The sequence below is a fragment of the Elaeis guineensis genome, chromosome 11 (genome assembly GCF_000442705.2).
Source record: "Elaeis guineensis isolate ETL-2024a chromosome 11, EG11, whole genome shotgun sequence".
Lineage (NCBI taxonomy): Eukaryota > Viridiplantae > Streptophyta > Magnoliopsida > Arecales > Arecaceae > Elaeis > Elaeis guineensis.
The window spans coordinates 120935992-120955792 of record NC_026003.2 but is presented as its reverse complement, the minus strand read 5'-3'; the positions used below and the strand labels follow the sequence as shown (position 1 = coordinate 120955792).

Below are 19801 nucleotides of genomic sequence, written 5' to 3'. Positions count from 1 at the left end.
ATATATATATATATGATCTCTTTAATATTTTAATTATATATATATATAATATTTTAAAATTTTTTAAAAGAATAATAATTTTTTCTGATCTTTTTATGCTCCACCACTGTACGTCACAATGGCTCTATCCTATTCCTCCACCATGATGGTACGATCGGTGCTTCCATCTCGGCCAATGTACCATGGATCACTCGTTATGGGAAATTTGAGGAGGAGACATGTAGAGAATATATACATATATAGATAAATATGTAGATAGAATATATGTTTTTCTTTAGGTATCAGGACAGGAGAAGGTTCAGTCAAAAAAACTTTTTATTTTTATATTATATTTAGAGTTTTTTTTATTTTCAAAAAAAAATTATTGTTCGAATGATCTTTAACTCAAATGAATCATCATGGTAGCGTCAAGGACTTTATTTAATTTTGTTTTATCATGCAGGAATGCCTTTCCGTAAATCAAATTGGCAAAACATGGATCCAACTACTGGACGATTTATAGTCACTAATCAATTCGCAGAAGAACAGGAAGGACATTTTTGCCTTTTTCTTCTAATTAATTTAATCAAACACGTGAGGGGCCACATCCGGCATGTTCCAGCTCCTAAGGTTAGTCCAAGCTCAACCCTGGCCTGACCAGCTAAACCCAGATTTTGAGTTCACTAACTACTTGAAAAATCTAAGTGTACAAATTTCCGCGATCTCCTAAAAAGCTGGGAACCAAGGGGGCAGGATCGAGGGGTCCCCGTAAATCACGGCGCGGATGGTGCTGCCACCCACCGCCCACGCACGCGCCAAGCCTCCGTCCGCGCTCGAGATCGCTCCAAACCATCCCAAAAGTCGAACACCGAAGCGAACTTCCCAGTTCGAAATCGAACCCAGAACCCGTACTGTGGCCAGTGGTCAGTATTTCCTATCCTCACCTCTGGTGAACATAAACGATAAACAGGATATCAGATATCAAAACTTTACCTAATAAGCAGCAAGCAACCAGCTCCCAAGCCATCGACCATCCATCCGAATCCCTCTTACCAGTCACCGATCGGGGAAGAATATTTTCTTGCTTCTCCTCCTCACGCTGCTGATCTCCCGTTAGTCCCGTCGCCTGTCCAACTCCACATCTCTCTCTTTCTTCTACTCCCTTCTTCCTAGTCTTCAGTCTCCACCGCATAACCCCATCACCCTTTTTCGAGTTTTACCGTTCACGTTCAGTAAAACAAGCACGAAGGTAAACCAACATTCTCTCGTCAGGTAGAGTCCCAACTCCCTATCCAATTTTCCATTAATTCCACTCATTTCTTCGTCTGGTTTGTTGCTGCAGTATTCTCCTCAGTTCGACCTATTCTTTGTTCAGCCTTCAAGTTTTGAATTTTTTTGACCGTCTCATTTTATCGTTTCTTCCAACAGACTGCGAACTCGCTTTTCTCTTCTGGTCTTCTCCCTTCTTCTTGTTTTTTAAATTTTAAATTCCATTCTTTCTTTGAAGAAAACAAAGAAGTTACTATTTACCGCTTGTGAGATGCTCGCTCGCATTTGACTTTGCCATTGACCGATTTATTTATTGATATATTTTGTTTTTCTCAAGCGCGAGCAGACCGTTGGGACCCCTGACGATTTTCCGATTCCTCTGTGGCAGCTCTGATCCGGGAAAAAAATTTAAATTTTCTTGAAGGACCCTCGGATTCCGTTATCTATCGGCGAGCTCCGCTCGGAGATCTGTCGCCATTTTGTCCACGAGCACTGGTGGAGAAGATGGCGAGGCACACGGCGGCGGCCCGCCTCGGACGGGGCGCGGACGAGCAGGCATTGCCGTCGCAGGGGCTGGTGGAGGCGGCGCTGAGAGGGGAGGTCGAGCGGGTGGAGGAGTGCCTGAGCGCCGCGGGGTCGGCGGTGGACGTGAACTACATTGGGACTGTTAGCTTGAGGGTCAAGTGCACGGAGACCGTCCTCCGTGAGGAGGCGGCCGACGAGGTGAAGATCGAGTACCAGGAGTTCAAGACCGATGTCACGGCGTTGTTCGCCGCTGCTCACTCGGGTCACGCCGAGGTCGTCCGCAAACTCCTGGTAGCTTCCTTTTCCTCCTTCCTCCTCCATTCTTTTCATTTTCTCTGTAGCATGTGGCGGTGGGACTTTGGCTGGTTTGAATTTGTGCGAGTATGCATACTCCTCGGTGGCATGCCTTTTTCTTTTTCTGGTCCTTTCTTGTGGTTTTCTTTTCTATTTGTTATGAACTAGGAATGCGGAATGCGGGATTGGCTGTAAGAATCGCACTTGTTGATTTGAATTGGGTATGGAAGAAACTTTGCTACTTTTGGTTTAAAACTCCCACAAGGTTATATTCGTTTTAGGATCTTTCTTTGGACCACAAAATATACTTGGTTAGTTAAATCTTTTTTCAGCTTGAAAAACAACATAATACCAATTAAATGCTCCTTTAACTTCTCTCCTTTGAGAATGAGCTCTTAGTCTGGTTGTCCTGTTATGATCTTCTTTTTGAACTCTTTCTTCCCTTTCAGTCAGCTGGAGCTGATGTTAATCAGGAACTATTTCGGGGCTATGCAACAACAGCTGCTGCTCGTGAAGGTCATTGTGGTATTTTGGACATGCTTTTAAAAGCTGGGGCATCCCAGAAAGCTTGTGAAGATGCTTTGTTGGAGGCTAGTTTTTGTGGTGAGGCTGCGGCGGTCCAATTATTAATCTGCTCAGACATGGCAAGGCCAGATGCTGTGGCACATGCACTTGTAAGTGCATGCTGCAGAGGCTTTCTCGATGTAGTCACTGCATTAATCAAGGTGAACTAACTTCATAATTTTCTTGAGAAAGTTGTTTCCTTTTATCCGCCAGTTGCAGGATCTGGTGCCGAGATTTGACAAGTATCAAGTTTTTATTCTTCAGAATGGGGTGGACATAAATTGCATGGACAGGGTCCTCTTGCAGTCAGTTAAGCCCGCACTGCATGCAAATGTAGATTGCACACCGTTGGTGGCTGCTATTGTCAGCCGGCAAGCTTCTGTTGTGAAACTTCTGCTGGGGGTAATATTCTACCTGCTTTTGTCGATTTTAATTGCAAGCCTTCATGTTATTCCCATTAAATGTCTTTGGGGTGAAGTGCCACTTGAAACTGGAGGATGGCTTTTATTTAATTGTGCATTATTTCTTATACTTCGGTACACTTCCATGAGCTGCATCCTGTTCGTAAGTTTGGTCTGGAAAAGCTCCTCTTTCACACCACCTCATTGGAAAGAAAAGAGGATGAAAATACATAAGATTACGGAATAATTTCTTGATGTTGCTGTTTTTGCTAAATTCAAAAATATAAAACCTTTTTGTTGTTCTGCTTCTTTAAACTAGGGAACATTTTCTTTTGGCGGCTGCTACTAACTTTGTGCCAACTTTTCAAGTTATGAGAAACAAATACATGTACCATCTACCTGCTCTCTGCAACCTCCTCCTCAGGCTTCTAAGCGTGTCAATGATAAGTTATCTTGAAGAAATTTGTCAACTTTAATGTAGGTCCTGCAGGCATTTAGAATGCTATGCACATACAAGATTTTCTATGCTATGCACATACAAGATTTTCTATGCTATGCACATACAAGATTTTCTATCCTTGTGTATTTGTACAAATTGACTTAGGTCACATATCAGAGCACTATCAGACACAATAAGCACAAAATATTTTCCTAATAGAGATATGATGTAAACTTCATTCCAGGACCTGCAGGCATTTAGAATTCAATGCACAAGAATGGCTTTATCCTTTAGATTTCTTTCCCCCCCTACATGTCATTCTGTGTATTCATCGACAAGGATCTCAATGCAGGCTGGTGCTAAGACGGACTGTCTAGTTCGTGTGGGTGCATGGTCATGGGACCCTGTATCCGGTGAAGAGCTGAGAGTTGGTGCATGCTTGGGGGAGATTTACAATGCAGCATGGTGTGCGGTTGAGTACCATGAAGCTAGTGGCAAAATTCTCAAGCTGTTGCTTCAACATGAGCCATATTTGTTAGAGAATCCACATCTCGGTAGAACTCTTCTTTGCCATGCCATCCTCTGCCAGAATTTCAATGCTGTACAGGTGCTTCTTGATGCAGGTGCAAATTCCAAGTTCCCCATAAAAACAAAAATTGGACATGAATCACAACCAATCCATTTAGCTGCTAGACTTGGCTGTGTTTCCATTCTTAGACAGTTAATCTCAAATGGATGTGATATCAATGCAAGGACTTCAGCAGGTGAGACTCCTCTAATGATCTCTGCGAAGGCTGATCATGCTGATTGTTTTCTAGTGCTACTTATAGCTGGGGCAGACTTAGGGCTGGTCAGCAATTCGGGCGATACTGCCGTCCAGTTGGCAAAAAGAAGTGTGTTTGCATCTTCCATCATAAATACCTTTTCCCAGGCTTTATATGCAGGTGCAAGTCTTCGATCAACAGATCTGAGTGTCTTCTCTCCATTACATTTTGCTGCTGGAAATGGTAGTGTTGAACCGCTGCAGATGATTCTGCATTCATCCACCGCAGATCTAAACAAACTGGATGGTTCAGGGCTCAGTCCCATCATGGCTGCAGCAAATGCTGGACATGCTGAGGCTTTTCGTCTTTTAGTAATGGCTGGAGCAGACATTGCAGTAAGAAGTTCTGATGGCAAGACTGTGATGTCTGTCTTGCAGCATGAAAATTCTGCAAACAGGGACTGCTTTGAACAAATCTTGCTCAGAGCAGTGCTGGCTGACGTAATAACTGATCATACATCATTCAGAGCTCTCCATTATGCATCTTCCAAGGGGGACACATCCTCATTAATCCAGCTCTTAAAAATGGGATATAGTGTCAATTCCTTGGATGAAGAGGGGTATTCACCACTTATGCTCGCTGCTATTGAAGGTCACTCTGATGCATGCAAGATTTTATTGTTACAGGGGAATGCAGACTGCAGTCTTGTCAATCACCGGGGGGAGACATCCTTATCTTTGGCAAGAAAAAGCAACAGGTCAAACAAGGTGACAGAGGGTGTGCTGCTTGATCATCTGGCTCGGTCTCTTGTGCTTGCCGGCGAGGAGCTATGCAAGCACACACGGGAAGGTAGTGGATCTCCTCACATGAAGATTGTCCGGATGCTTAAATCTGGGGTGTTGACATGGGGCAAGTCGAGCAGGAGGAATGTACAGTGTAAGGAGGCAATAGCTGGGCCTAGCTTAAACTTTCTGAAGAATCGGAAGATGGAAGGTGAGGATGGTAAATTGTTGATATTTAGAGTGGTTACTGTAAGTGGTAGAGAGGTCCATTTTGAGGCCAGTCATGTTTCTGCTCCAGAGCTCTGGGTTCGTGGTATTAATCTTATTGCAAAGGAGGCTTCTTCTTTAGGGGCTTGATGACGGAGTGGGGATGCAGAATAGCAACCTTTCTGGAGAAGGGTTCCTTTTAAGTAACTCAGGTAAATTCTTAATGGATCCTCTCCTTTTATGTAGTACAAAATTTGCCTTGGCTGGCGTTTGAATGTAGTTCTGGTGATGCTCGAACGGCAGATGTTTTTCTTTGATTGCCCCGATGATCTTGTATTTGCTTGAGTCTAATCTACATTCTTTTTATCCTCTTAATGTACAGCTTGATCTCATCACTGAAATGTTTGGTTATGCTTAATATGATTGTAGTCTACTTTATCTCTTCGTTGTTAAGCAATGATAATTGCAGGACATATTCACGGTTTAGATATGCATCGTTCTTGTTCGGAGAGGAGTTTTCATGCCTAAACATCTTTGTTATCCTTTTTTTTTTCCCCTTTGGTTGGGACTGTTCTACCATCCCGTTACAGACACAACATTACAGATTCAGACGGTGCTGGGCTTAGATTAACAAACTGTATTGCTCATTGCAGATTAATTTTAGTATGCAGAGCCTTCACTCTTGGTCCATGATTACCACATAGCAAATTTGGCATCATATGCTCTCAAATGCTGCTTGCCTTCGGACATAGAATGGGCTCCACAGAAACTCTAGACCTTGAAAGGAAAATTAGATTTCTTCCTTTTTCTTTGAATTAAATGATGAAAAACCAGCGACTCGTTGATTGGGCTTTTGTTGGTAACAGCATTTTATAAATTTCAATTTTATTTCAGTTTTCCTGTTGATCGCCAAAATAATATGGACATATGCATTTAAGTTTATCGTAGGCTTCAATTTTTTTTCTCCTCTCTCCTTTTAGATTCTTTGTGGTATTCAAAAAGTATCGTAGGATATTTTGCATGATGGGACATCATCCATCTTAAGATTGATGGCTGCAATGCGCATGAATTAAGAGAACTAAAAAAGAAGGAATGTATAATATCCTAAAGGTTTTTGAATAGTTTGGACAACTGTCTATTTTATGATGGACGGTATCTAACTATGTACAGTATCCTATGGTGAATCATTCTGATAATCATATAAGTTATCGTAGGTCCTTTTTGTCTTGTATTTTGCTTGGTAATGGCCACACAGTCTTATATACTTTGTAACTAGATAGTATGAACAACTGCCGCCACACTATTTTTCTTTATTTTGGATGAATTTTGGGGTGTTTTCATCGGTGTCGGGGCTTGGCGAGCTATAAAAATACTATACTGTTCGATCATTTAGAACCCCTAGGATGAGATTTGGATGGATGTCTTACTGGAGGGTGGGTGAGAACAATCCAGTGGATCGATTTTCTTGCAGATTCTTGCGGTGTACATTGTTGTCTCCCCTGCCTTCTGAGCTCTTATAGTCTGAGTAGCGATTGTATACACTTGTATTTCTTTGAATTTATTAATAAAAATATTGCTCTTACAGTAGTACCATACCCAAGCATGTTGCCTTGTCTTTTCTTGTATCTTGTGCGCATTTTGCTGAGTGCGTATCGACTGATATTGGGATGCCATACGAATTTGATCTACCAGTAGGTGAAGTCCGTGACATCTTTAGTCTTACTTACATTTTCACATATTTAATGATATTTTTAAATTTTAAATAAAATCTTCCAATCATTTTCTCTTGTCATTCATATACCTGAATTATCGAACCTATGCATTCTACTTGGCAAAAACACGAAAACAAACAGACATTTTCAAATTTTTGAGCCGGAGTGGAAGCTACATACCTGTGTTCATATTGTTGGTGCTCCATTATCTTAAGTTCGAAAGCTGCAGTCTGGTTTTGCTTTCCCTATTAACTTTCGAAAATCTAACTCAAGATTTTTTAAAAACCTTGTGGTAGGAGCAACGCTGCAACCTTTCACAGTTCTGCTTTCATCCCCTGGTGCTGTAATAGCACCGTCATGGTATACGATCTAACCGGGCTCCACTATTTACCAATAAAAAAATAAAAAGGGCTCCACCAAGCTGTGGTATACTTTGTTTATTCAGCAACGCTAAAGTGACAAATGTTCTCCGCATAATACAAATCTTCAATTGACGAAAAACTACGTATAAATATCTCCTTGCTCCATTAGCTAATAACCTAGGTTGCCTTGGATAATTGACCATCTATCCAAATTGTTGATATTTTAATATAATAATTTAAATTATTATATTTAATATATTTTTTTGATGATAATTTAGATTATTTTGATAATTTAAATTGTTTAATGAAAGATAATTTGAATTATATTGGAGAGGAGCGGCTATCCATATTACTACTTTTTTGACAATATTATAATAAAAATTTTAGATAAAATTATTTTTTAAAAAAATCATACAAAATTTATTGTCCAACTCTCCTCTCTCCTTCTCACCCTCCCTTCGCATGCACTCTCGTCCTGTTGCTCCATTTTTTTTTATTTATCCACGGCTCTTCCGCTCGTCTCCTATCACCTTCTCATGATTTATTCATGTTCATCCTCACCACCTTCACAGCTTCATATGCGTTTGTCCCCATCCTTTAGTACCCGCGGTTCTTCACATCCTTTCGATCCGTCATTTTTCGGTGCTACCATCACATCCACATCACTCCTGTCATTTTTTTCATTAAAAAAAAAAAGAGTATTCGGATAAAATTATTAAAGATATTTTGAGATTTTGATTTGATATTACTGATAATCTAATTATCATATCAAACATGTCAATCAAAATTTTTAATAATTTTATTATAATATTATCAATATATACTAAATATAATAATCAATATTATCAATAATTTAATAATAATAATAATTTATTTTAAAAATAATTTATATTATTTTTTTAAATTTATCTTGTAATGCACCAAAGGTAACCCTATCTTTGTGATCAACGGTAGTGTCAGAGAACGTTGCGACTAAAAGTTGGCAACTCTTCCGTGATTTTTCTTTTTAATGTTATTATAACAGTTAATTAATTTATTAAAATGTTGAATTTATTCTAAATTTTATCAGTATCATGTTGATGAGGAAAATACATCAGTATTTTTTTTCAAAAAAAATATTTTTTTCAAAAGAACAGTATTTTTTTTTAAATATCAATATTTTTTTTCAAAAAAAAAAGAAAAAATATGCCAGTTACTTCACATCAGCCACCAAATGAGCTGATCCACTTTACTAATGGGTTAATTAGAACTATGGTAATTTAGAGAAATGCTTTGTGCATCGGTACGCACCGTCTACGATAATTGATTCACGCAGCATCCGAGTGCGGTGCCCAAAAAAAAAAATTTTTTTTTTCTTCCGGCCCCCCACGCGTGGGCCAATCACCGCGGGAATCACCGCGGGCTGTGCGCGCGGTGCTGCACCGCCCGCGGTGCACAAAGCATTTCTCTGGTAATTTATTAAGCTCTCTGGCACATTTTAGTCCGGTTTAAGGCTTAAATCGTCGTTTCGACGGGACTCGTGGGTTGCCGGCCCCAAATCGAACGAAGCTTCGCACTTCTGAACTTCTTCGTCCAGGCGACCGGAGAGGCAGAGAGGGATGGGGGTGGAGTGCCGTTACGAAGTAGCGCAGGCCGCCTACATAAAGCTGGTCCTCCATGCCCTCAAGCACCGCGCCTCCCCCGTCGGCGGCCTCCTCGTCGGCCGACTTCCCGAAGACAACGCCTCCACCGTCCAGATCGCCGACGCCATCCCCCTGACACACTCCCAGATCGGCCTCCTACCCTCCCTCGAGCTCGCCCTCATCCAGGTTCTCATTTCATCTCCCATCTCTCTGTCTACCCCGATCTCTTTCATTGTCTTCTACGGATTGTGACTAAGTCTAGGGTTTTCTTTGTTATCGACAGGTAGAAGAACATTTCGGGCGGAGGGCCTTAGTGTGGTAGGTTACTACCACGCCAACGAGAGGTACGATGACGCCGAGCTGGGAAACGCCGCCAAGAAGATCGGCGATCATATATTCCGATACTTTCCCCGGGCCGCGTTGCTTTTGGTCGGGCGTTCTCTTTGTCTTAAATCTCTCCATCCTTTACGGGTTTCAGCAATTCTTTGGTTTTATATATTTCATGTTGTTTATTGATGTTTTGCTGGACCAGTTGGACAATAAGGGGCTGGAAGAGTTAGTGAAAGGGAAAGGACGGGATCTTGTGGTGCAGGTAATGTAGTCCTCTTGCTGTTCTTCCATTGCGATGTTTCTTATTTGAGAAGAATCAAAACATTGAACATTCTATGTAGATGTGGGAACTGGATTCTGGATTCGATCACTTTTATTTCTTCCCTAGAAAATATTCCTAGAAGTTTCTGTGCATAGGATAGGAGTATGGTTAGTTTCGAAGGAAATCAAGGTTGAACCCTTTAAAACCTTTAATTAAAGTTCGTTTGACCAAATTTTCGGATCTTAAAGAAAAAGAATTAAACATGAACGACAAGAAAAGGGGAAAGGCGAATAAATTGAAGGTTTTCATCAAATCTATGTAGAAAGCAGATCTACATGTTGTAGATTTGTAAATCTTATGCAGAGTATTACTTGAATTAAAACAACTCGATCTTTTGATAACCCATAAGACACATCAAACAAGTAACTCAACTTCGAGATTATTGGAACTATTACTTATATTTTTTTTGTTTTTTATATTTTAATCACTATCCAAGATTTATCTGTTTATTATCTTTGATCATTTTTAATTTTCCTTCAAACAGACATATCCATTCAGCTAGTTTCTTCTCTCTTGGGTGTTTATAAAAAGATACATCTCTTGGTTTGTCTTGTTCTGTCTCAAAAGACACATCCTTTAATCTGGTAGTTTCATTGCTTGCATCCAAGGGTCACACCTATTATGATGGGATGCATTGAGACCTATTATTCACATAAATTTTGCTGGACGATGCAACTCTTACCCATTAACATCCACTCAGACATCTAATGTTTATAAATGGGCATGGTTGGTTTGCTTCTGTACATCCTAAGAACGGCAAGAGAGTTTGAAGGAGGTTGCCTTATATGGTTGAGTTATGAATCATATCTAATTCTTTTGAAAGGAAGAGATTTCTTGAATTGCTCTTACTTTATCCCCAGCTTTCAAAGTTGTTTTGTCCTTTCCCTTTGCATTTGAGTTGAAGGATTGATTCGAATTCACCCTTCTCAGCTATCTTATTAGGATGCGTCTTAAGGTGGGCAAAGTATTTTGTTGATTCTTGGATGTGTACCATATTGATTGGATCTGTCTTTTGATGTAACTATGGAATTGAAGGACATGTCTTGTTGGGAAAAATAACATTACAAACTGAGAGATCTTCCTCGTTGGAGACACCCAATGCACCATGTCCACAAACATGTTCATCCAAAAGACAACAAAAGGGAAATAAAACATAAAGAAACAAATTTTGAATCACTTTTTTTTTTTAGATAGAACCAGAAAAAAGATCTCCAATAAATTATCAAATGATTCATGATATAAACCAAATAAAAGTTACACTTGGACAAATAATTCTATGAATTGACTGAATTTATTGGTTTTAACTATCATTTTCTCCTAATAAGAACCGTCTATAAGAAATCATGGTGGAGTCTTTTATGCAAGATTCACAAACTATACACATAATACCAGCTGTTGCAAATACATTTGATTTATTACATTGCTACTTGTTATAGTATCTTGTTTTCCTAAATGCTTTATAGATGCCCAACTGAATTAGTTGGAAACACTAGAATTAGTCAGTTGGTTAGGTCTTAGGAGCCTGGCTCTAGGAAGCACGGATACGGCAAAATGGCTGCCGTACCTGTGTCAGATACGTTTCGGATACGAACATGCCGGGGACACATGCGATACATATCCACCGCATGTCCAACTATTTTTTCTCTTTTCTGATTTTTCCGACTTTGGATACGTTTGGATATCGCTGGGATTTGGCTGGGATACGGCTTGGTACTAAAACATTAGTGTTTTTATGTTAATCTTTTAGGATTTTTGCTTGTAATTACTATGCATTAATGATGCTTACTTTTCAAATATAGGTGCTCTTGAATTATGATTTGTGTTTATATGTTAAATTTATCTTGAGTATTTATGTTTCTATATTAATTTTATATTTTTTAATATAACGTATCCCAACCGTATCGTATCCTATATTTTTAAAAATTTGTTGTATCTCCGTATCCGTATCGTACCATACCCATGTCTTGTATTGTATATGTGCTTCCTAGACTTGGCTCTAAGCTGGTTCATGTTGATTTTTAACCCATTTACCTGTTTGTTACAAGACTCAAAAACTTGGGTCACGTCTAGGTTTGGGTTGATCCAACCTAATTATGATTTGATGAGACCCTTATGTACATGCACATGTATGCGTGTAATTAAAACTGTTCGTAAACCATTGGATTGTGTGGTCTGATCTAATGGTTGAGGGTTGTTTTGGTATGTAATAGCAGAAAGTGGAGATTTTACTGCGACTTCGATCGTCTTTCTGGCCCTCTCCTACTGCTCTATTTGGATAAAATGAAGAGAAGGGAGGGGAAGAGAAAAGGGAAGATGGAAGACAAGATATTTTGCTCTCCTCTTGTTTGGATGTATAGGAGAGAAATGAAAAGAAATTTATTTGGACCATCTAGTGCAGGGAAAGAAAGAAATAAAAAAAAATATTTTGAGCATTTGTTTCTTCTCTCCAAATCTCTTCACTTTTGGAGAGAATTTTTTTCTCCCCACTTCTTTTCTTCTCTCTACTTCTTCTCTTATCTTCCTAACCAAACAAGAGAAACTCGATTTCTCTATTTGCTTGTTCTTCTCTCCATTTCTCTCAATTCAAAACAGGGTGTTAATTCCCACTATGTGGAATCCTAGCCGCATCTGCATGCCTTATTGATGTCCACCAGCTCTTGGTTCTCAAGCATCAATAATCACAGGCCATCTTGTTGATCCTCTCCCTCCCTTAATCCCTTTCTCCTTAGTCCTCTTTTTGGTGTCCTTTCCTGTCTTTCTTCCTTGCTTTCTCCCTACTCCCCCACTTGTAGATCTTGCCCCTGACATCATTGCTCCATGCTTCCATCCTCCTTGCCAACTGGCCACTGACCAGACCTTAACTCTAGTAGTTTAATCAAAGACTCATCGAAACTCTCTCACCCCTCTGCTGCTAGCTGCCACTTGACCTCTTTGCCCCTAGCTGGTTGAACCCTTACGCTCTTCAATCATGGCTAGCCATTACCACCAAAGCAGTACCAACCCTAATTTGTTTTCCTCGTAAAACTAAACCTATTTGCTATTGGTGAGTTGAGTTTTGTGCTTGATATAGGCTGAGTCAGCTTTCAAAAGTCTAGGTTGGCCCAAACTCTAACTAGATTCGAACCAACTTGTTTATGGCCCTAAGCCTCACATCCATGAGTCTATTAAAGGTATTTTGTAATAACATGCATACCACCTAATTGGATGTGGACCAATTTTAGGGTAAGTGCTATTCATCATGTTGCTGTAGCAGAAGCACTACCACCATAAGAGGGATTAAGGGGGTAATTTATTTGTAGTGTTTTCTGAATTTCTTCAACAACCCAAGAACTAGTAGCCGCTGAAACTGCCTTATGATCTGTAACAAGTTTGGCTAGCCATAGTTGGTGATCATGTATGGGCTTTAACCTCTTCTTCTTGATACTACTACAATTTTGTGTTGTTAGCATTTCAGTTTGTATGTTAGGTCCTCAATTTCTTGATATCTTGAAACTTCAACCTTTTTCCCTATAAAAAATGATGAATTTTTTGGTAGTTAGCATTTCAATTTGTATATTAGGTCCTCAAATTTTCAATCCAGGAAAAGGTACAAGTTCCTTGATTAGAAATAAAAGACTATTGAGATGGGCTGGTGAAGGTTAAAAAGGGTAAGCAGAGCACTATCATGTTTTGCTATATATAAATGCATATCGAAATAATATAAGTTGAATATGCCAATCCTGTGAAACACAAATTTTAAGTTTATAGGTCTATTGGTTGATGGTGCGCTAGATTGATCTCGTCAATCAGAAGGATTGTGGTTGATTAGATAAATATGGGTTTAGCACCTTGACAGCAAAGACTTAAAATATCTGGTGGAAGCAGAGACAAAGCAAAATAGGAAATAAAAGCAAATGGAACAGATATGAACCGAGAGTCTGAGACCGGTGTAATTTGATTGCCAAGTAACTGTCTAATGAAAATGAAAATGGATAAAGTACACCATTGATCCATGGAAAATCCAGGGAAGTTGGACCTTATGTGTCGAAGACAAGATTACTGCTTCTAAGGCATGCAGACTTCATCCCGATGATGCTCAACAGTTGCATGGTTCTTGTGAATGCACACTGTGCTATAGTTTTGGTTTACAGGTGCCAGGCAATTTGACATTGGTTTAAATGGGTGGCAAGAGACCTGCCACTAGTTTGGCCAAGGTTCTAGTTTCCCATAGGGTTTTTGAATAAAGGAATGCATGTATGGCGAGTGGTTCCTGGACCATGGATAAGGGTATCATAGACTATGACACTTGGACATCCCAAGGAAGCATGAGAAGTCAGATATCTACATCCAGCTCTCTCTCTCTCTCTCTCTCTCAAAAAATCCATACATACACATGTAGATCTATAGTGTGCTTGTATTAGCTTTCCTGAGAGGGGATATTCCATATTCTTGTGTAACATTTGCATGCATCATCATCTTGTTGTATCTTGTTTTAAGTGCCTATGAAGGGACTATCAGATTGGATCAGCTCAAAGGGTTTTTTTCCATAGGAACCATAGGGAAACCAGATTAGAAATGCTCAAGGAACAGTTCATAGAGTGAATATTTGGATGGTTTTGTTTTAATTGATGGATACCCTCATAAGGACGTGCAAATGGTTGGTGCACTCTTTTTCCTGAGTATCATGTTTCAATACTGTTGCTTGAGGTTCTATCTGCACTGACCTCTTCCTGGTTTGATATTATGCTGCTTGGATGGTCTTCTTTTTTGAGGTCGTGGATATGCCATTCTGTGTTCGCTTTGTACTTGTACTACCTTAGGGTTTAGTTGGTACATAATTTCATCAGCAGTTTTATCTCTTCAAGAAATTTCAAAAGATCATGATTACAAGGTCAAGACAAGAATTCTTGTTAGTGAAACTGAAACATATGCCACTAATTTGAGATGGTACAGAGAGGCATAGGATTCTGGTTTCACTCCATGACCTTGTTATCTATAGTCAGCCATTGTTTTTAGTTTTGACTATTTACTTAATGTAAATGCATGGTTTATGATGCATAACTTGTTTGCAGTAAGTTCCTTTGGACTTTCTTATCTTGCTGCTCCACTAATGTGCAGCTGTACACAAGGGATTCGTCAAAAAGCTGGCACCAAGCTGGATCAGATGGAAGGAGTCAGCTGACCATAAAAGAGCCATCAGCCAACGTCTTGTTGTTGGATTATATTTCTTCTGAGAAATGGCAAAACATAGTTGATTTTGATGACCATCTTGATGACATTAGCAAGTAAGCTCATGTTAAGATCTTTTACTATTTTCCTCAATCATTGTGTACATGTTGCTACAGGTGCATATCCCAGACTTGCATATATCTTTAATCAATATATCTTTCTACAGGGACTGGTTGAACCCCAATCTCTTCAAGTAACTTGTCCAGTGTTCCTGGTAACTTCATCGTTGGGCTTTTTCAGTCACAATCTGATATTTTGCTGAGTGAATTTGCTTGTGCTGGAATACTGAAAGCATTCAAAATGTTTAGCTGCTGTACCAGCCATAGGAAAGTGGAATACTTTGCTTGGACCAAGTAACTTCAATCACATTTAAAATCTAGCAGGAGAGAAATTTCTATGTGTCATTTAAGGGAACAGATATCTTGCAATTGCACTTGCTCTTTTCCCCCCCTCCTGGCTTAACTTGTGTTAGGCAAGGATTTACAACTTTAGATATGTTTGCAGCCTTGCATGTCTGCTCTGTCTAGTTCCAGTTATTTCCTGTTTAATATAGATGCTGAGGATATTGTTGGCCTTGCGCCTTCATTGGATATTTTTATAATCGTTAAGGTTCTAATACTTTGATTAATGTTTTCCTAATGTGGATTGCAGTCGGTTGAAGGTTATTAGCTTTGCTATTATTTGTCATAGCCTCAATTTAAGAGCATTTCCTTTTGGGCCTCCATGTCAGTGGTTCTGATGGAGGTTGCTTTATGGCCTAGGCTTACACCGGCTGGACAACAGGTGCAAGATATTCTTTTATGTGACACATGGTGCTCCACCTTAATGATTTTTTGAAGCACATTGAGCCCTACAACAGGCATGATGCAGGGGCATAGACCTTGATTGGTTTGCTTGCATACATGCATTGCCTGAATCCTGGCTCAGAGCTGTGGGACACGAGTAACCTGTTAGTTGCTCACAGGCATTCCCAGCTTTCGAAAAAGATGCGATTATATGTTTGCTTATACTGTTTTGAAATCTCCAGCAGGATGAACCAGGGTGGTGACAGTTTGTTTCTTTTGTTCCCTTGTTTGTGGTTATCTTGCTCATCATTTATGTGTGAAAGTTGACATGAGCAGTGAATACATAGCATATATTTGACTTGGTAAAGAAGTAAACTAAACCAGCTAAGCACCACCATAATTATGTAGATTGTTTTGAAACCGGCAGGAGAATTTGAAATGCCTGGCAATTGCACACGTGCCACTGAATGTTGTAAAGATTTTGAAGGGGATGAATGATAATAGCTACTGTCAAAAGCCAGCCAGATTAAAACGGCTTCAGATACTCTACTTCGGGGGGAAAAGCTTTTGATGTTAGGATACAGAAAATATATAGAGTAAATTACACCAATCCTCCTTGGGGTTTGGGGTAATTGCATATTCCCAACCAACATTTCGAAAATATAAATTCCACTATTTGACTTTTGCTCTGTGTGCGTGATGCATAACCTTTTACCATTACATTTTTGTTAAATAAGCTAATGGATCTTGTTGATATCATCACTTTTTATCCAATTTGAGTCTGGTAGACCAAGGGGGCTTTCGTATACCAGCACGTGCATTGGCCTGCTGGTCGTGATGTGCAACCACAACCTGGTCAGGCGTCGGGAGGGTAAAGAGGGACCGTGGGGCTCAAGAACGATCAGGGCATCAGCATCAGCTACCTCTTTTAGTTACGTCCAGTCTCTGTGGTGTCTCTTATTGCTGATAATCTAAATTACACTGGTCATATGTCAGCAAACAGAATTGGTGGCTGACTAGTGCTTACGGATGGGTAGCGGCAAAATAGCGGTGTCCAGATAAGGGACAGTCAACGCATGACTAGATGCTTCATATCCATGTGAAGGCAAATGGTCAATACTATATACTGCACCAACTCAATAAGAAGTGAGCTAGAAGCCATTTTGTTATTTCATTCAAAACATACGAAAACAAAATTAAGAGTTCTCATACATGCGAAAATCCTGTTTTCCTTGTATCACGTGAATGGGAGAACCATTTGTGCTGCATGCATTATCAGGAAGCCTTTAGGCCGACGCAGCCGCTTTGCAACAGGGAGGTCCTTCTCCGTATACGTGCAGGGTGCCGCCCGAAGGATGGGATTTCTCTCGAAGAAGTTGACAGGCTTGAGATCGAAGCTCGAGAAGACCGTGGGCATGATGGGGTAGTCCTGGCATGGTACATGGTGAAATCCGATCGTGTACCACACGACGATGTCCTTGTTCTCTATTGGCCGATCTCTGGAAGTTCCACCAAAGGGATGCACTCAGCAATGGAAGGATAAAAAATTATCTTTCATTTTCTTCTTTTCTGTGATAGGACGAAGTGTTGGTTTTAAGGTGCAACTTCATCGAACCCAAATGAACATTGTGGAACTTAATTAAGTACAAGTAAATCCTATAGCAAGCATACAAAAAATATAGGCCAAAAAGAGGAAAAAGATATCATATAAAAGTATAAGACGTATAGAATCTGCTTCTTCTGATTTAAGCACAATTTGGACTAAGGCAAAAAAATACAAAGAGTGTTAGAATCCATCCTTGTATGAGTTTATGAACCATAGATAAGAACTCTAAAATAGAAACATAAGAAAGTGATGAATATATACTGTGTAACATTGAAGACAAGTCCATGTTCCAGAATATGAGGTTTGTAGAGAAATATATCATCATTACTCCTTTAGCGATGTATATAATCATCAAAGCTGAACAATGATGAAGCGACTGAAATAGGCAAGTAAAAAATGAAGATCGATGCCGACTATAAGAATGTTGAAACGAATGCTTAAGCAGTAGCAGTGAAGAACATGATGATGCGAGATAATTAAAGCTAAAGGTCCTATCTTTTGAGTATACTAAACAGTGACATTGAACAACCTAATATAAGTAATATGCAATGATAGAAATATAGATAAGTATGCATAAATCCTTATGGACTGTTGTTGAAATCTGAGTAGTATGACATATATGAAAAGTGTAACAGGCTATCGTACTGAGAAGACCAACAGCTTAATTGTGTTGTATGGGCAGAAGAGCTATGATGAAAGCACACTTTACAGATGACAAAATATATATTTGAAGATTGATACGATGAAAGAACCGAAAAATAATCCCTATATCATGTGCACGTTGTTTAAAGATACCTATAATAAAAGCTCCGCAGCAGGCACAAATATATAAGAATAAATCTTGAAGAATCAAAGCATCAGCAACATATGGCTTTGAAAGACAAAATATGAAACTATACACAAAAACAGTAAGAGAATGAATCGCCTGCTAGAAACCGAAACATTTGAAGCTATACCAATAGATAAATTCAAAACAGAACTATGAGAGAACCAACAGATTCCAGGATGCAAGACACCATAGAGCAAGGCCAAGCAGGTAACCAAGCATGCCAGATGCCAAGCGAAGCCAAGAACAAATTTGGTGGAGAGCCAAGCAATATGGTCAATTGCTCGTATAGAGAGAGAGTGTGTGCATGAGAGAACCGGAGATAAGTGACGTGGCAGCTATTCAGACAGCACAACCTTCTATTGCAGCTAGAGGATCTGGTTCGCTCCACTTTGATTAACTCATGTCGAAAATATACGATGGTATTTTGACTTTCAGTTCAAAGAGAATTATGGCAACAACAGTCCGGAAGGCGTTAATTCTAGGAACAGGCAGACCTTGACACGGATGATCCCATCCGTCTGGAACTCCCCAGTCCACTATGTAGTCGCAGTTCGCCACCGACGCGGACATCCTCGCCACCAGCGTCACCTTCGGCCTCGCCTCCCGTATCTGCTCCCGTCCCCAAAGCATCAAAGAAAACAAGAAGAAGAAAATTATATGAGAAAAAAATAAATAAAATATGATCCCCCAATCAATATCCAATTGTATATCTATCTCACATTCCTGCCGGTGAAGGGACTCCACCCGATATCCCGGCGTAGCGCTCGAATAGTCACACCATCTTATCCCGCCGGTTTCTTCTTAATTCCCTTCTTTATCTTCTCGTTATGTTTTCTTCACTTCTTCCGAAAATCGCGATACGTCTCCTTCTTTTCTTCTCCTTCCTTTATTTCCTCTTCGCTTTCCTTTCTTCTCTCCTCTCATTCCTTTTCTTCCTTGCCAACCGGATCAATCGAACCAGCCTGCCCCATCTCTCATTTCCTTTTCAGTTCCTTCCTTCATTCTTCTCCCCTGCCAACCAGGTCAGCAGGGCGTGCGATGCCCTCTTCTCCTTCGATCTATCCTTCTTCCGCTTCTACTCCCGCGCCATCTCTCTTTTTCTTCTTCCGGACCTGGTGAAAATTAAATGGACAGATTTGGTAAATATTTTCATGGGATATCCTCCAACTATTAATTATATCGGTATTGCAAATATGGCGACGATCCAGACTCGGTTCGATTCCCGGTTGTCCATCGTTTATTGGCACAGAAGAAAGATGGTGGGTCACACATTTTTACGAGAATAACCTCGGCTCGGTGAGAGGGATCCATATCCGTTTGAACAAAAACTAAGAAGGGGTAACAAGGCAACTCTTATTCCTATTTGAGCCTAAGGATTTAATTTACTAAATTGGGCCTAAATTAAATGTAATCTAAACTACTTTTTTTTAAAGTTCTGCTGCTGGATTTGTTTCGGAAAAAACTTCATCGAAAACAGTTTAATAGTATTAAAAAAAGGAATAACATGTGTATATAGTTTATTCTTTCATGTAAACCACAGCCTTGGTTGGGGACTCATTCAAAAATTAAAAAAACAAATCTGTGTATGTGATGAGATATCCAAATTTTGCCACACCTGCACATTGCCTTCCATATCTTACCCAGTCCAAATAGTTGATTTTGTTGGAGTGTTTTTTTGTTTTTTTGATTAAAATTGTGTTGAGTTTGGTCTTCTTGGATTGAATTGTGGACTATACCGTGGGAAATCCATCCAGTTTTCGGGCTTTCGGCCGAAAGGCCATGGCCTCCATAGCTCCATCTG

The 19801-nt window shown here is 39.8% G+C and overlaps 2 protein-coding genes and 1 pseudogene across 7 annotated transcripts; 2 read left to right on the top strand and 1 right to left on the bottom strand.

The window, feature by feature from the left end:
- Positions 1–978: 978 nt before the first annotated feature.
- Positions 979–5521, top strand: LOC140850813 (uncharacterized). 6 transcript variants are annotated; one of them, XM_073246175.1, is made up of 6 exons: positions 979–1251; positions 1637–2064; positions 2517–2792; positions 2896–3033; positions 3824–5228; positions 5316–5521. In XM_073246175.1, the coding sequence occupies exons 2-6, from the start codon at positions 1753–1755 to the stop codon at positions 5372–5374; spliced, it is 2190 nt and encodes a 729-aa protein (XP_073102276.1). In that variant the 5' UTR covers positions 979–1251; positions 1637–1752; the 3' UTR covers positions 5375–5521. The 6 variants fall into 6 exon arrangements, with proteins under 6 accessions (XP_073102276.1, XP_019709146.2, XP_073102275.1 ...); XM_019853587.3 differs by having other exon boundaries at positions 980–1228; positions 3824–5521; XM_073246174.1 differs by having other exon boundaries at positions 980–1251; positions 1673–2064; positions 3824–5521.
- Positions 5522–8774: 3253 nt separating this feature from the next.
- Positions 8775–15419, top strand: LOC105054403 (ER membrane protein complex subunit 8/9 homolog). The gene is given in 6 exon segments (XM_010935891.3): positions 8775–9106; positions 9204–9216; positions 9219–9349; positions 9453–9512; positions 14670–14836; positions 14947–15419. Coding segments are annotated over 6 exon segments (612 nt in total). The 5' UTR covers positions 8775–8896; the 3' UTR covers positions 14978–15419.
- Positions 15420–16639: 1220 nt separating this feature from the next.
- LOC140852437 (amine oxidase [copper-containing] gamma 1-like) lies at positions 16640–19126 on the bottom strand (annotated as a pseudogene).
- Positions 19127–19801: the final 675 nt, after the last annotated feature.

Excerpts from the sequence above, each read along its gene's own strand:
- LOC140850813 (XM_019853587.3), top strand. The coding sequence starts at position 1,753 with ATGGCGAGGCACACGGCGGCGGCCCGCCTCGGACGGGGCGCGGACGAG. Across the intron at positions 2,065-2,516 it reads AGGTCGTCCGCAAACTCCTG|TCAGCTGGAGCTGATGTTAA; the intron begins GTAGCTTCCTTT and ends CTTCCCTTTCAG. Across the intron at positions 3,034-3,823 it reads TTGTGAAACTTCTGCTGGGG|GCTGGTGCTAAGACGGACTG; the intron begins GTAATATTCTAC and ends ATCTCAATGCAG.